Source organism: Cucurbita moschata, unplaced genomic scaffold (assembly GCF_002738365.1).
Source record: "Cucurbita moschata cultivar Rifu unplaced genomic scaffold, Cmos_1.0 Cmo_Scf00029, whole genome shotgun sequence".
NCBI lineage: Eukaryota > Viridiplantae > Streptophyta > Magnoliopsida > Cucurbitales > Cucurbitaceae > Cucurbita > Cucurbita moschata.
The window spans coordinates 2,369,579-2,386,063 of NW_019268545.1; the positions used below are offsets into that span (position 1 = coordinate 2,369,579).

Consider the following 16,485-nt stretch of genomic DNA (forward strand, 5'->3'; position numbering starts at 1 on the left):
AAATTATTTATTATACATAAAATTAATAGATAATGGTATATTAAATACTTTCTTTTTATGATTTAAAGACATATTGGTAATTTTATATTAAATTTTAATAGTATAACTATTTAAAAAAATAAAAAATTTATAAATTAAATTCATTATTTGCGTAATTTACGTATACATATTATTATTTTTTATTTAATTTATATAATTATTTATTATTCTGCTACTCTTTAAAATATTTTTTAACTATTTGAAATATAATTTTTTCAAAAAATATATTGCAAAATAATCTTATATTAAAAATAAATTATTTTAACTATTTGAATTAACTTAATTTAAAACTTTTATGGTTGTTGCTTCATTATTTAATAAAATTAAATAATTATTTAGTTTTAAAAAAAAATTCGAATTTCCATTGCTATTACGTGAAAACTTGGAGATGTCAAAATTAAATGAAAAAATAATTTATTTTAATTTTAAATGAAATAAATAAATAAATAAATAAAGCAAGTTGATCAGAATCTTTTTTTTTTCTCTTTTTCAATATATATTTATTATTGTTGTTGTTGTTATTAAACAGGATTCTTTATATTGAAATTGGACTGCTAAATGGGCTCTGGGCCCAACCATGCTACAACTTGGTTGGTGAGTGCCAAGGCCCAAAACTCAAACTACTTCATTCGGCCTTAGATTTCTTTGGGCTTATATTGGATTAAGAAGCCCATCAACTATGATATTTGAACTTTCCGTAGTTATTAATGTAACGTGTGTGGTAGATAAGTAATTTTTTTAAAATGATATTAAAAAAACACCCGACAACCCAATCTGAAAATACAAGGTTGGATTGAGTTGGATTGTGAACTCTATTCGGGTTGTTCTCTCGTTGTTGACACTCCTATGATATCATCTCTTTCGATGAAGCCACGACGACGACACTCACCACTGATGCCCATTCATCTAAGATCCATATCGACGATGTCTTATATAAATACCCGAACTTATTATTGGTGACATATATCTTCAACGTGAGTCACCTAAGAGCGACAATGACAATGTGATTTCCTCTCCCTAGCACGTTTCTTTGGAAAAGTGGTAATTTTTTATTGAGGTAAAATATAAAATCAAGAAAATATCGAGAAAATATTAAAAGTTCATACAATAACTATTATAACGACACACTTTCTCGATGTTTTTCTCGACATATTGATTGATATGTTCTCAACATTTAACATCGAGAAATGCGTCAATATATTGAAGAAATCATGACATTTCTTACGACGATTCAGATTTGTTATCGTGGATAATTATCTAATCAGACGAATATACAATTTGCAAGCTTTAATAATACAAAATTTATTGATTACGATCCAACCCTAAATTATATTTCTCTCACGTTGGTGAGAGGATGAGACCCATTATTTAAGTTCCAAAAAAAACTATTTATTAATTCTTTAAAATAAAATATTAATGATTTTTATCCAAAAATTAATTGTCCGAGTATTTTTGTAATATATATATATATATATATATATATTATTTTATATCCTTTCCATTTTTTTTTGTCCATTGAAGTTTTGATGGATAAAAAAAATGGAAAGGATATAAAATAATATATATAAAGCAACAAATAAATTCTAAAATTAGAAAAAAATCGAGTGATTTTTATGGAGAAAGAATTTTTTTTTATTATTTTTTTATTTTTTACCAATGGTAAAGAAAAAAATTGAAGTTAAATTATAAAGGAAGTGATTTATGAACTTTAAATAATATATAATAAATCTAAATTTTTAAATTTTTTTTTTTGAAATTGTTTAAAAATTAATTGATATATTAACTATAAATTTAAATATAAATACGACTCTACATTAAATTTATAATTTTAAAATTAAGTTGGTAATAAATCAACAAAATTATTAAAAAAATTATTCACACAAAATATAATTAAAGAAAATCCAGGCTGGCCCACGTTCCTCAAGATCCAAGGGAATCCAAACAATCAGGATAGACTAATCCATATTCCGAATAAGCCAAAAGAATTTGGCGGGAACCAACGTTCCCTCGAGCTGGCTTATACGTAGAGTACGAGTAAGTCCGTTCGTAGTCCGGCTATACTAACCCAGCTCCCAAACAACCCAGGACATTTGCGCGGGATCGAACGGGCTGTTTTGGCGGGAGACCACGTGGCAGGCCATAGAGCAGCGCTAGCTCCCCATTCCCGCCAAAATCCATTCCATATATAAAAGCCCCTCAGATTTCATACCCTAAATCACCTCTTTCTCTCTGCCCTTTCCCATCTCTTCCAATCGGTAACAATGGACGCCTCCGAGAAGATTTCTTCTCCATCATCGTCTTTACCCTTCAAATCGAAGAAAACTTTGCGCTCCAACTCCAAATCCTTACTTCAGGATCAACAATCTTTGAGTTCCAAGACGCCGGAGAAGTCGGCGGAGCTCACTACCAGAACTAGGAGCCGTAAGGTTGCGCTTTCAATCAAAGAGGTGCGGCGAGCTGCTGAGAGTGTCCGTGAATCTAATCGTCAGCTGCCTCGTGATCTGACCACGGAAGGGAGTAAATCGGTCAGAAGGCAGATAGATTCGTGGTCGAATGAATGTCCATCTAGTAGATTCAAGACTTCTGTTGATAAGTCTAAGAAGTTGACTGAGAAGTAAGTCTTTCGTTTCTTGATCTTGAATTTGGATTATTGATGGCTGGTTGCTTTTAGATCTAGTATCAATGTTTAGTGAATGAATGTTGTTACTTTGGTGTTTGCAGATTTGAAATTCTGAGCAAGTTCTTTGATAGCTTGGACTCTGTAATGCGGTTGTTACGATTTAAAGGTGTAGCATCCAACTTCTCTAATGTGTGTCCCAAGATCGAAGTCCTTACTGATAGGTACTTATTCTGCCTTCTACATTGACTTTTCCTCTCGGATGCCATGGTCAATTTATGTGTTGATACTGCAGTTAATTTGGTATTTTGGATAGTACATTGAATTATTTATCTTACTTAGGTGCTTAAGTAACACTGAAGAAGTTTATTAGATCCTCTATTGTTAGCTTGTAACAAAATACTGCTTGTTTGTAATGATAATTGATTAAGAACAATGACGAATAACTTCGTTCTAAATATATGATTATTTGTTCGTGAAGTGTAATTGTTTTTGTTCTGATATAGGAAGTTAAGCCTCACAAGATTGGTTTTCGAACCTTCAGTCTTGATTTTTTGGCCACTAGTTCTTTGACTTATTTTACTACTCTGAGAGCATCTCTAGACCGTATGTTGTGTTTTCTGATTCTGAACTTGATGGCTGCGAGTGCAGGAGGTTTTCATATGGTCATTTGGCCCAAATGAAGTTTATTGTACCTGAAGCAATAGAGCTTAAGAAGGTCATGATCTTTGATGAGCGGACCAGTTGTATGAAGCCGGATCTTCACATATCATTCAATTTTAGCGTGCTAGATAATAAAGATAACCTTGAAACAGGAAACCAGTATATGCAATTGAGAAAGTTGTTCAAGGCACGGCTTTCAGAATTTGCAAGTTCCCATCCAGAGGTATGCTGCATTTTCCTTCTCTGATTTGTAGATGTAGTATTTGTTTGTGTTTGTGGTCATGAATCCTAGAATGTTAATTCTCTCTCTATAGTTACTGGTCTTAAATGTGAACTTGGGATCCCTCTGTTATTTGCTAGTGCTTGCTCTGATTTCTAGTTGTGCTACATAATGTCTTAAAACAGAAGCATTGATGATGCCTGCTGGATGTGCTTGTCCCAAATTGTGTAGTGTAGGAATTAAGTTGGTGGTCATACCAAGGATTGATAGCATTCTGGTCACTTTAGTTTATAGTTATCATTAGAATGTTAATTCTCTCTATAGTTACTAGTCTTAAATGTGAACTTGGGATCCCTCTGTTATTTGCTAGTGCTTGCTCTGATTTCTAGTTGTGCTACATAATGTCTTAAAACAGAAGCATTGATGATGCCTGCTGGATGTGCTTGTCCCAAATTGTGTAGTGTAGGAATTAAGTTGGTGGTCATACCAAGGATTGATAGCATTCTGGTCACTTTAGTTTATAGTTATCATTTATTTGATGACCACTCATGATGCTTGATTTTTCTTATTCAATTTGGAAGTCAATCTTCTCCTGTAGTATTTTGGAGGAAGTATTGTATCCCACGTCTTCAAATTTTAACATTCTAAGACATGCTTTTATATTCAGATTGATGATGTTCCAAAGGATTTGCTGCCAAAGCCATTCAATTGCTCAAGTCAAGATCTTTTTCCAAAAACCAACTTTTTATCATCTGTCAAGGCACCAATTGAGCAATTGGCCGCTGAGCAACCAGCAATTTCATCCACAAGTGTCGCAGAAGATCATTCAAACGAAAATCAAGGTTTTCGGATAATTAAATCTACCATGACTGTTTCTGGCCCAAGTAAACAGAAGGAATTAATTGGGTTATCTCATTTTTCACCATCTTTTACCCGGCATTTCTCTCAGAAAGTTAACAGAGAAATGGAGAAAACTGGCCAAGCTGCTAAGCGTTCTGATCAAATTCCATTTTGTTCCGATGCCGAGACAAAAATCGAGACAGAATCTTCATCTATGCCTTTCTCCCCTGTTAAACTACCTTCCTACTCAACCTGCAATTCAAACTGTCCTGAAAACTATGCTTCTCCCCTCCGTTCTTCAGCATTGCCTCTTCCCACAACTCCCAGTAATATGGCAGCTAGAGTAGCCCTTACAAATGAAGACGACCCAACTGCAAAAACTAGTGATATAAAATCAACTCCTGCAAAGCTTGTTTCAACCCCGGCTCGTCTGATGGCTAGCACACCTGCAATGGCTCCACCGAAAAGAAGCTCCATGAGTCCCGATGAAGATGATTCTTCTCGCTCAGCAAACAAGTTGGTTCGACGTCCTCCCCGCTCTAGATCACTTGTATTTGACACTCCCACAAAGGAAGATAAAAATGACGATCAAAAAGATCTTACAAGATGTGCATCACCTGACGATGACATCTTAGATATTCTACCTCAGAGCCTTGTGCAATCGGTATGACCATTCCCTATCTTATAAGCAATTCTCTCTTATTTTGTGCTTGATTGAAACTTCCATTTGCAGTCAAGCATGGCAATTTATGTTAATAATTTCTCGTGTTCTCAATTTGCAGATCAGAGAGAAAGAAAGGAAGATCAAAGAAGAACAAATGCCGGCAATATCTCAAGCTAAGAGACGACAGAAAATGATTGCCAGCCTACCCAAACTCTTCAATGCTATCTTCTTCTTGTTCCACAAGCGCACAGTTATCACCAGGGAGGAGCTAATATACAAAATAATCGTTGGCAACGTGGATATTGTTGACAAAAGTAAGCAAATAGCGCATCTATTATAATTACATTCCATTTTATTTTAGCTTGTCTGGAGCTGATTCTGATTCATTTCATATGTTCTTACTTGTAGAGGAAATTGAAGAACAGATAAATTTGTTGCTAGAACTGGTTCCCGATTGGATTTCTGAGAAGTTGGCATCCAGTGGTGATGTATTACTCTGGTAAGCGTTGGAATATTATCATAATGGACCTTCTGCAAAAACTCGATGATTCTCCGACGAGGGGTTGCTTAAAATCCTGTCTGGTTTCTTATTGCAGCATCGATAAATTGTCGAGTGCCGAGACGATACGCGCTCGACTTGCTGAAGCTAAGTGAAGAAGCACTTTGGAGCTGAAAAGTTGCTTGTTGTTGTTGCACGCCAGTGATGGTCCATTTTGTTTCCCAGCATCCATCTAACCTCGTAGTGTAGTGGTTACACAATTCAATTGCCAAGCTCATAGCCTCTGTAAATTAACCATAAACCTTGAATACCAAAGTCCTAACTTGAATGAACAACACCTTTTATTTTGATTGATTCATTGCCCTTCACAGAATTAGTGTCACCTCATTGTTTATCTGTGCGGATATGTAGCACTAGGAGGGTAGTTTCAAATATTCATGAAAGAAAGTAATATATTATTTATGAACATTCAGTATTGAATTCAAGGAGTATGTACTATTGTAGCATTATAAATTTTTAGTATGGCGTCTCACAATCTACTCCCGGAACTCAATGTCCTTGCTGGCGAGACACTGTCTTCTTTGAACTATCCATTTCAGTCTTCCTCTCAAAATTTTTAAAACACGTCTTTTTTAGGGAGAAGTTTCCACACATTTATAAGGAATGCTTCGTTTCCCTCTCCAACCGATGTGGTATCTCACAGAATCATGATTTGGAATGTGTATTGGTTACCTATAGGCTCCGACATTCGCTTCCATTTCCTTACGACATGATTACGCTACTTATTACTTCTAAGAGTAAAATCTATCTTAATTTTTGCAGCATGTTTTTTCTTCACTCGTACGCACGTTAAGAAAATTATCAGGAGATCACCATACATAAAATGGTTCAAAGCAAACACTGAAAATGAAGTTGTATTTTGTATATATATTAACTTTCAATTCTTGTAAGTCAAATCATATCTTTAATATTGTGTTCTTATTCGATGTGGTCTCAGCTCATTCATATACTCCTCCTCTACTCGGGTGTCACAATTCTAATACATTTGACAACGAAACTATAATAATATACAACCAAACGAGATGCAATGTCTTGTAATACTCGCCTCCATTAAACAAGCATCAATCCTACAAGACAAGGATGAACATTAACAAAATGGGCGATCTCCAATAAAGAAACTTATCTAAATCCAATGGAGTTCTTGGAAGTTTGCTCCCCATTGATATCTACGAACAAGAAAACCAAGATTCTCACTACAAAAACCAGATCAAAATGGTTGGTTGAGTATTGGTGAGTTAACCAAATGAGGCCCATACTAGAATTTAGAACACCACAACACCCTTCTCTTGCCAAGAACAATTGGGGTGGAGCTTCTCCTTTGCTAGCTAGAAACATACCCCATGACACTCTTGAACTTAGGTATCTCAAGCTCAACTCCGCTCGTACTCGAGACGAAATCTTTCCTCTTCTAGAAGACGATCAGCATAGCTATTACTTGCCCGTCTCGTACGCGCCTCGACTACAGCGTCTCGAGAAGTCGAGGTACGTGAAAGGGAGTTCGTTTTTGTCGAAGTTGTCTTTACCGTGGAGAGGGAAGAGGAAGACATTGTTCGGATCGAACTCGAGGAAGAAATGGTTTAAGGGATGGGATTATCAAAACCGATGGCCTCAAGGATGGTGCTAAGGTTCAGTTTGATCGTCTTATTATATGAACTCATGGAATTCTGGAATCAAATCGAATAGCCATCATTGTTGATATGTATAAGGCAAAATGATGTTAAATTCACGTGTCACCAACGCATTACTGATATTAATAACATCAGTTACAAACGTCAAATATTTTTAATTTTCATAATAATCTTAAAAGTATGGTAGGGGCCGGTTTTAACCCTATTTTTAAGTTGTCGGGTTGTTTTTTTTTTAAAAAAAAAATTATAAAAAATCATGTTCATATACAATAAATGTTACATTAATATTAAAATCTCATAAAGTTTAAATATTAAACATTCACACGTTACAACATATTACTAATATCGGTTATAAATGTCAAATATTTTTAATTTTTGTAATAATCTTAAAATTAAGGTAAGATTGAATTAGACTGTAATTCTATTTTCGAGTTCAAAAAATGTTAATCCATAACTGACCTAAATTTTCGGTTTTTCAAAAATTTAACCCAATCCAAATTGAAAATTATTTTTTTTAGCTCAACTCGATTTTATATTTTATGTCGAATAGTTCGAGTCAATTAGATTCTCGACTAATATATGTTGGATGAAAGTCCGACTCATTTAAGAAATGATCATGAATTTATAATAAAAAAATACTATTTGGTTGGAGGCTTTTTGGGAAGCCTAAAGTAAAGTCACGAGAGATTATGCTCGGACAATATCATATATATATATATATATATATATATACCCATCGACAGGGTCCATATGTCTTGACGCCATCCCGAGTCTCGGGATGTCGTTGGCCATCATAACTCGTTCGGTCATGCCATCAAGAATGGCAAGATGAGATGCGACGTTGCATTGAGAGACCTTGGCCCGAGCAAAGTCAAGGTCGAACCGAATGACTTAGCCTAGAGTAGAGGCAAGTCGGATGTGTTGCAAACGATTGAACATGTACGTGCAAGCGGCGTGTGTGGTTGAACAAGCTTGAATTCTACACAAGCGATGTTCAATGTTCGCCTAAGGAACGACGAAGCCACAAAGCCGGAGCGAAAAATATATATGGAATATTCTCCTCAAGGCTAGTCATGAGCGTGTCAAGATCACAACCCACGGTTATATCAATGTTCATATAATTGCAACCAACAGAAAAAAAAATTGAACTAAAATGGGATTTAAATTTTCTTATGTCCGTTAAAAGGGAAGAGGGCGGGAGATGAGAGAAATCAAGAACAAGGAAGATGGAGTTCGCGTTCACCCACTCCAAAATATACGCAGAAAAGCCGATCTCTCGGCCTCTCTAGTTTCCAGACTGGTTCATCTAAATGGTGATGGAGAATAGCTGCAGCGATGTTTTCAATCACGCCTACCAACGCTCTTAAACAGATAACAAGAAGCATTAGCAACTTCGTAAGTTCTTCAACCCCACGAACTCTTCAAGGATCGTATGTTTCTACTTTCAAGCAAACTCTTCTTGATCGAATCAAAAACTGCTCCACAATAAACGAACTGGATGGTATTTATGCTTCAATGATAAAAACTAATGCAACCCAAGATTGCTTTTTAGTGAATCAGTTTATTAGCGCGTCGTTAACATTCAACTCTGTAGATTACCCTGTTTTGGCCTTTACACAGATGGAAAATCCTAATGTTTTTGTGTATAATGCGATGATTAGGGGATTTGTATATTGTGGGTATCCATTTCGAGCTATACAATGTTATGTTCATATGCTAGAATCGAAGGTTTTGCCAAGTAGTTATACGTTTTCGTCTTTAGTTAAAGCTTGCACCTGTATGTGTGCACTTGATTTGGGACGGATGATCCATTGTCACATTTGGAAGAATGGGCTGGAATTGGATGTGTTTGTTCAAACTTCTCTGATTGATTTGTACTCAAATTTGGAGAGATTTGGGGATGCGCGAAAGGTGTTTGATGAAATGCGTGAAAGAGATACTTTTGCATGGACTACTATGGTTTCAGCTCTAGCTCGTGCTGGAGATATGGATTCAGCTAGGAAGTTGTTTGAGGAAATGCCTGAAAGCAATACTGCAACTTGGAATACCATGATTGATGGCTATGCAAGATTGGGAAATGTGGAGTCTGCAGAGTTTCTCTTCAATCAAATGCCGGCTAGGGATATAATCTCCTGGACAACTATGATCACTTGTTATTCTCAGAACAAGCAATACGAAGAAGCGCTGACGATTTATGGCAACATGAGATTGAATGGGATTATTCCCGACGAGGTAACAATGTCGACTGTTGTTTCAGCTTGTGCCCATGTTGGAGCTCTTGAGCTAGGAAAAGAGATACATCATTACGCAATGTCTCGGGGGCTTAATCTCGATGTTTATATTGGATCTGCATTAGTTGATATGTATGCTAAGTGCGGGAGTTTAGATCGATCACTTTTGGTTTTCTTCAAATTGAAGGATAAAAATTTATATTGCTGGAATGCTGTAATCGAAGGGCTCGCTGTTCATGGTTATGCGGAGAAGGCGCTGAGGATGTTTGTTATCATGGAGAGGGAGAAGATCATGCCCAATGGTGTTACCTTTATTAGCATATTAAGCGCTTGCACACATGCTGGATTAGTTATAGAAGGCAGAAGTAGATTCTCGAGCATGATTCGTGATTATGGAATCCGTCCCGAAGTTGAACACTATGGTTGCATGGTTGATATGTTGAGTAAAGCAGGATTGCTCGATGAAGCTTTAGAATTGATTAACGGTATGGAATTTGAACCGAACTCTATCATTTGGGGAGCTTTGTTGAATGGATGCAAGCTTCATGGGAACTCGGAGATTGCGAAAGATGCTGTTCAACAGTTGACGGTTTTGGAGCCCAAGAACAGTGGACATTACAATCTTTTGGTGAGCATGTATGCTGAAGAAAAACACTGGATGAAGGTTGCTCATATCCGAGCAATGATGAAAGAGAACGGAGTAGAAAAGAAATATCCCGGGTCAAGTTGGATCGAATTGGAAGGGAGAATTCATCAGTTTTCAGCTTCAGCGAATTGTCACCCGGATTCTGACAAAATATACTTTATACTGACAGAATTAGATGGTCAGCTGAAGCTAGCTGGTAACGTTCTCGAGCCTTCAGTATCCGAAATTTGACTTACGTTAAGGGAAGGCCTGGTGAGATTGTATGTTATTTGCCTATCAGCCATTTCTGCTCTACTGATTAAGGTAGATTGAAGGGAGAAATCTCAAGGTCAAGTGCTTATTCAGATCAAGGCTCAGATTAGCCTCATTTAGAGCCATGGTAATCTTTGAACTTAGGGATGTAAAGCTCGAATCTCTACGCTTGTTCGTCGAAGTAAATTCAATCATTTTATTTATGCTAGCTGTATATTCACGTTCGGTTTGTAATTTTTGCTCCAGTGATCGAAAGAAGAAGGGGCCGTGACTAAATTTATAACTAGATAACGTACCGCTATCCCACGACCGTAGCAGACTTGGTGAAGTGATTTGATTGAACAACCCCAGCTAATGGGTATCCTGTAACAGGTCAGTCATTTTTCCTTCTCTGTACAACACATTCATATATTTCAAACACATATATGGTCATAGTGTCTGCATTATACGCTTCTTTAGAAACGAGCTAGGTTTGGAGAAAAATTGAAATCAAAACTTGCTTATCATACTCTTCACATATAATGTCATTCAGGACGATGAATTGCCTATACCGTTTGAATCATGTTGTAAGATTTCCAAAACCTCCAACTCATCCTCTAGATGTTTAAGGTTAGAATGACGTTGGGAAATAATACTCCTAGTGTAATGGCCCGCGCCCACCGCTAGTAGATGTTGTCCTCTTTGGGGTTTCTCTTCTGGACTTTCTCTCAAGGTTTTTAAAATGCGTTTGCTAGGGAGAGATTTCCACACCCTTATAACGAATGCTCTATTCCCCTCTCCAACCGATTTGGGATCTCACAATCCACCGTCCTTCGTGGCCCAGCGTCCTCGCTGGGATTCGTTCCCCTCTCCAATCGACAATCCACCCTCCATTCTTTTGGTAGGACTCGACAATCGTCGCTTTTTATAATTCAAATCTCATACCATCTATGAAACTGTTTCTTATTTTGAAAGAACACTCATGCTCAAGATTAAAACTTCTTGGAAAATCCAGAACAAAAGCCTTGATTTGGTCAAAACTTTAGTGAGGTTAAATAAAAGTACAAGAAGTAGACTTAACTTGTGAGATCCCACATCGGTTGGAGAGGGCAATAAAGCATTCCTTATTATAAGGGTGTGGAAACCCCAACCTAGTAAATGCGTTTTAAAATCGTGAGACTGACAACGATACGTAACGGGCAAAATTGGACAATATTTACTAGTAGCAAGCTTGAGATGTTACAAAGACTTAAGTTAGTCTAGAGTTCAATTTGATGAAATGAATGGGTGAATATAGAGTTAACCATTTAAACTTTATTGCACAAACTTACAAATAGTGGATGAAATAAAGATGAAAAGCATACACCTCCCAAAGCTTATGGGTGAAAATTGACTCAACAACGTCAATGTGAGATCCCACATCGTTTGGAGAGGAGAACGAAATGTTTTTTATAAGGGTGTGGAAACCTCTCTCTAGCAGACGCGTTTTAAAAACCTTGAGGGAAAGCTCGAAAGGGAAAGTCCAAAGAGGAGAATATCTGCTAGCGGTGGACTTAGACTCTTTACCATCGAAGAGAAACAAAACTAACCGAAAAACCGGAATTATGTCAAGTGATCACTGACCATGTTTGGAAAAGAAGAAAGTTTCATAAACTCCTAAGAAAATGATCATTAAAAAAATGACTCTACAACCATTAGGGAGGTGCTTGACCGATCAAAGCTGGAGATCAACATCAACTGTATTCATGAAAAAGTCCAAAAAAAAAAAAAAAAAGAGAAAATCTAGACACCCAACATGTTGATATGGACGTCGCTTGTTGAATGTAGGTGGCAGCATTAGGGTTACCGACAGAGAGGAGACATTGCTCAAACTGGAAGCCATTACTACCTTTTCTTTAAACATTAAAACCCCATCATGCGGCCAAAATTTTAGACTTCTTTTCGGGTAAAGAAAGAAATCACAAACAAAAACAAACACGTCTGAAAAAACTGAAGCCAAACTCAGTTCAAAGATGCAATTTTTTAAAAGGTTTAAACCTTCTTCCTTTTTTCTTTACCTTTTTGAATGGGATACAACCAACTTCTCTGCCTCTAAGTTGTTTGAGAGAGTTTGTGTGGTTCAAAAGTAAAAGTAGTGATAAGAAATTGAGAATAATGCTTCCATAATGTGTCAGTTTGTGTGCTGAAGCCTGAGGATGGAAAGAGTTTTGTAGGGTTGTGGATTTGTGGGGCTTTCTTGCATCCTCGAAAACCCAGAAAGGTATTCCATTTTCTTAAGAAAAAGAAAACAAAGTTTTAAGTTATAAAAAATACTATGAAAAGTTTGTCATTTATTTCTAAAATATCTCTATACTTTATAAAAGATAACGAGATCCCACGTCGGTTAGAGAGGAGAATGAAACATTCTTGATATGGGTGTGGAAACCTCTCCCTAAAAAACGCGTTTCAAAGCCTTGAGAGAAAGCCCAAAGAGAACAATATCTACTAGCGGTGGGCTTGGACTATTACAAATGGTATCAGAGATAGGCACTGGGTGATGTGCCAGCAAGGACGTTGGGCTCCAAAGAGGGGTGGATTGGGGTGCTCCATATTGATTGGAGAAGGGAATGAGTGCTAGCGAGGACTCTGGGAACCGAATGGGGGTGGATTGTGAGATTCCATGTCGGTTGGGGAGGAGAACGAAACATTCTTTATGAGAGTGTGGAAACCTCTCTCTAGTAGACACGTTTTAAAATCTTGAGCGGAAACCCATAAGGGAAAGCCCAAAAAGGACAATATTTGCTAGTAGTGGACTTGAGCTATTACAAATGGTATCAGAACGAGGCATCGGGTGATGTGCTAGCAAAGACACTAGCTCAAAAGGGAGGTGGATTGAGGTGTCCAACATCGATTGGAGAAGAGAACGAGTGCCAACATAGACGTTGGGTCGCGAAGGGGGTGGATTGTGAGATTCCCCATCAGTTGGGGAGGAGAACGAAATGTTCTTTATGCTAGCGGTGGGCTTGGGCTTGGGCTGTTACATTCCTTCTATAAATGTTCAAAAACTATTATCATTAGAGTTGTGAAGTCCTTTATAATTTGGATATCAAGCACGGTGACAGTGACCTAAGGCAACGTTTGGATCATCACATCGTTCTAAATCACTACCACACCGTTTCAAGTCCAAACTTTAAGATAATTTTAAAACGTTTAGGAAAGGATAGGGATAACGTTTGCAAATTTTAAAAGAACAAACAAAAATGCAAGAACAGCCTCTAAACATTGACTAGAGTTCACACGGTGAGACAAAAAGCAAGGGTAGGGGGAAACATGGCGTTATTGCTACAATACAAAGTTAATGTTTTGGTCAAAGCTTGTGTGGTTTGGTCCCTTAGTTTCTCCAAGGTTGTCTCCACCTGTGATTATCTTTCTTCCATTTCAAGCTCATACCACTTTCAAGTATGGCACTAAATGATTGCAATAATCAATGGCTTTGTGGGGTTCGACTTACTTTGTCTTCACCTACTCTTTCTTCCACATATGAAGATCCCGTTTTAGATATAATATCAAATTATTGAATGCACGAAACTATTGATACATCATCATCAACTTTATAAATGATTCGGTTACTTTTTCAATATGGTTACCTTACATAAATGTTTCAAAACTACCATAACAGTAAATATTTGTTAAAATGTTGGACGAAATTACGACATAGAATAGTGTGGCGTGGCGGTGGCTTAAAATAGTGTGACTGTCTCAAATTCCATTTCAAGTCATTGGAGCACTGTTTCTTATCATAGTCTTTGCTCAACATTCTAACGAATTTCTACCCAAATCGTAATCTTTATAAAATAAAAAATACTAGGAACTACAGAGTAGATCCATGTGAAAAGGGAATTGATGAGATAAAATGAACCCGAAAGTATACAAAACCCGAAAGGAACTTTCTAGTTTTCTACTAGGAACTAGGAACTTTCTAGTTTTCGTTATTAAATTTGGTCCATAAAATATACAAAACTCGAAAGGATATGAGATAAAATGAATTAAACCCGAAAGTAAAGAGACCAAAATAATATTTAAACTGAAAAACGATGGTCATATCTGAAAGTCCATTAGTCCGTCATACTTGATTCTTAAAATATTGGTGTGATTTAACATCCACATGCTTTTACATATTCTAATTTTTAATATTTAAAAAAAAACAAAATTAGAAAAAATAGAAAAATTGATGAAGAAATAATGTTGTAATAATAATTGAAATGACAGGCTTAGAAATGATGATATCAAACTCCCTCATTTCCTGGTTCAAACTTTGAAACATTGCCTCCCTTTCAAACTACACTCAATATTTTTTAAAAATAAATTCTTAATTCTTAAATTTTTATTTATTATTCTTCAATTAAATCTAATTTTCTTATTATGTTTCTCAATCATTGACAAATTTCATTCATTTCCATTCTTCTCTTCTCCTTCACCAATCTATAACCCAATGTATTTGTCTTTACTCTATACTCTTTTGTATTATATCGTTTTTAGTTTTTTTTTTTTTTAAAAAGCACGGGAAGTGAATTTCAAACATCGAGCTGATAAAGAAACTAAGGTCGGTGTCGTAGGTCCATTATTAATTTTTAAAATTAAAATTTATCATATGTTTCTAACCTAGTGAGAATAGATGTTTATTCAACCTGTAGGGCGGGAGTCCCGTGCAAACCTGCCCCAAATGGAGTGGAGGAAGCGAGTAGGGAGATATTTCTCTATGTTAGCTAAACGGGATCGAGAACAGGGGTTTTGTGGGGATAAAGATTGAAATAGGTGGCAAGGACGGTGACGGGGAAGGCTTCTCTATCCCTGTCTTTGCCTCGTGGACATCTCTAATAGTGAGTAGAGATGTTTATTTAACTTGCGGAGTCAGGGTCCCATGAAAACCTGCCCCAAATAGAGTGGAGGAAGCAAGTAAGGAGATATTTCTCATGGGGATAAAGATTGAAATAGGTGGCGAGGACTAGGAGGAGGACGACTTCTCTGTCCCTGTTTTCGCCCCGTGGACATCTCTAATAGTGCGTAGAGATGTTTATTTAACTTGCAGGACCGGGTTCCCATGAAAACCTGTCCCAAATAGAGTGGAGGAAGCTAGTGGGGAAATATTTCTCTACGTTAACTAAACGAGACCGAGAACAGGAATTTTGTGGGGATGAGGATTGAAATAGGTGGCGGAGACACTAATGGGAAAAACTCTCGTCCATGTCTTCACCTCGTGAACATCTCTAATAGTAAAACCATACGAATTTTACGATATAACATTTTTTTTTAACGCTACGACTCTAGCGATTATGTCGGTTAGAAAACATGTATTTTAAATAAATTAATTAATACTAAAGTATGTACTCTATATCTTAACTTTACTCATATTTATATTAAAATGATAGCTTGGCTTTTGAGATTTTTGCATTTTTTTTAATACAAATATTTTTCATATTTAATTTGGTCAAACAAAGACTCAATAAACAGACAATTTCTAATCTTGTTAACAACTTTCAAATTAAATTAAATAATTCCTAATAATTTCTTTAATACATTTTTTAATAAAAAAAAATATATTCATCTTAATAACTTTAATTAAAACTTTATATGCATTTAATAATGTAGATTATATTAAAAATAGGAAAAAGAAAAATGATAGTAATCATCCAAACACGTGCGATGGTCCCATGTGCGAAATTAGTGTCGGCTTGACCGGTCTAATTTTGATTAATTAGCATTATTTTCCAACTAATTAAACACTATTTTATTTCGATTTTTTTTTAATTATCAAAGATTAAGCTATTTATTATTTCTAAAATTTAATCCCTTTTTTCTTTAAGCATGTGGGCTTTGACTAATATTCCTAATCAATTATGAAAATCATCCACTAATTAATCTCTTTTTCTTTAATTTTATATAGATTTATGTCTACTGAGTCCCTAAACTTTTAAAGACTTTTATAATATTTCAATTTTGTATTCATAAATTTTTTATTTTGGGTCTAATCAGTATGCATGGATCTTCAGATAATCAAATTTAAAAGTTTAGAATTTTATTAGACATAAACGTTTATTTATATCGAGCAGATCAAATATTTTTATAAAATTTCAAATATGGCAAGGACTTATTAGTAGGGGTATACAC

General features: G+C 35.9%; 2 protein-coding genes across 2 annotated transcripts; both read left to right on the forward strand.

The window, feature by feature from the left end:
• The first annotated feature begins 2,263 nt into the window (after nucleotides 1-2,263).
• LOC111464103 (CDT1-like protein b) lies at nucleotides 2,264-6,060 on the forward strand. The gene is made up of 7 exons (XM_023108190.1): nucleotides 2,264-2,653; nucleotides 2,761-2,880; nucleotides 3,308-3,542; nucleotides 4,207-5,043; nucleotides 5,162-5,357; nucleotides 5,452-5,542; nucleotides 5,640-6,060. The coding sequence occupies exons 1-7, from the start codon at nucleotides 2,301-2,303 to the stop codon at nucleotides 5,695-5,697; spliced, it is 1,890 nt and encodes a 629-aa protein (XP_022963958.1). The 5' UTR covers nucleotides 2,264-2,300; the 3' UTR covers nucleotides 5,698-6,060.
• A 2,370-nt stretch (nucleotides 6,061-8,430) lies between these two features.
• On the forward strand, nucleotides 8,431-10,856 carry LOC111463844 (pentatricopeptide repeat-containing protein At1g06143). The gene is made up of 2 exons (XM_023107782.1): nucleotides 8,431-10,486; nucleotides 10,606-10,856. The coding sequence occupies exon 1, from the start codon at nucleotides 8,566-8,568 to the stop codon at nucleotides 10,336-10,338; it is 1,773 nt and encodes a 590-aa protein (XP_022963550.1). The 5' UTR covers nucleotides 8,431-8,565; the 3' UTR covers nucleotides 10,339-10,486; nucleotides 10,606-10,856.
• The last annotated feature ends 5,629 nt before the right edge of the window (nucleotides 10,857-16,485 follow it).

Excerpts from the sequence above, each read along its gene's own strand:
- LOC111464103 (XM_023108190.1), top strand. The coding sequence starts at position 2,301 with ATGGACGCCTCCGAGAAGATTTCTTCTCCATCATCGTCTTTACCCTTC. Across the intron at positions 2,654-2,760 it reads TCTAAGAAGTTGACTGAGAA|ATTTGAAATTCTGAGCAAGT; the intron begins GTAAGTCTTTCG and ends TGGTGTTTGCAG. Across the intron at positions 5,358-5,451 it reads CGTGGATATTGTTGACAAAA|AGGAAATTGAAGAACAGATA; the intron begins GTAAGCAAATAG and ends TCTTACTTGTAG.
- LOC111463844 (XM_023107782.1), top strand. The coding sequence starts at position 8,566 with ATGTTTTCAATCACGCCTACCAACGCTCTTAAACAGATAACAAGAAGC.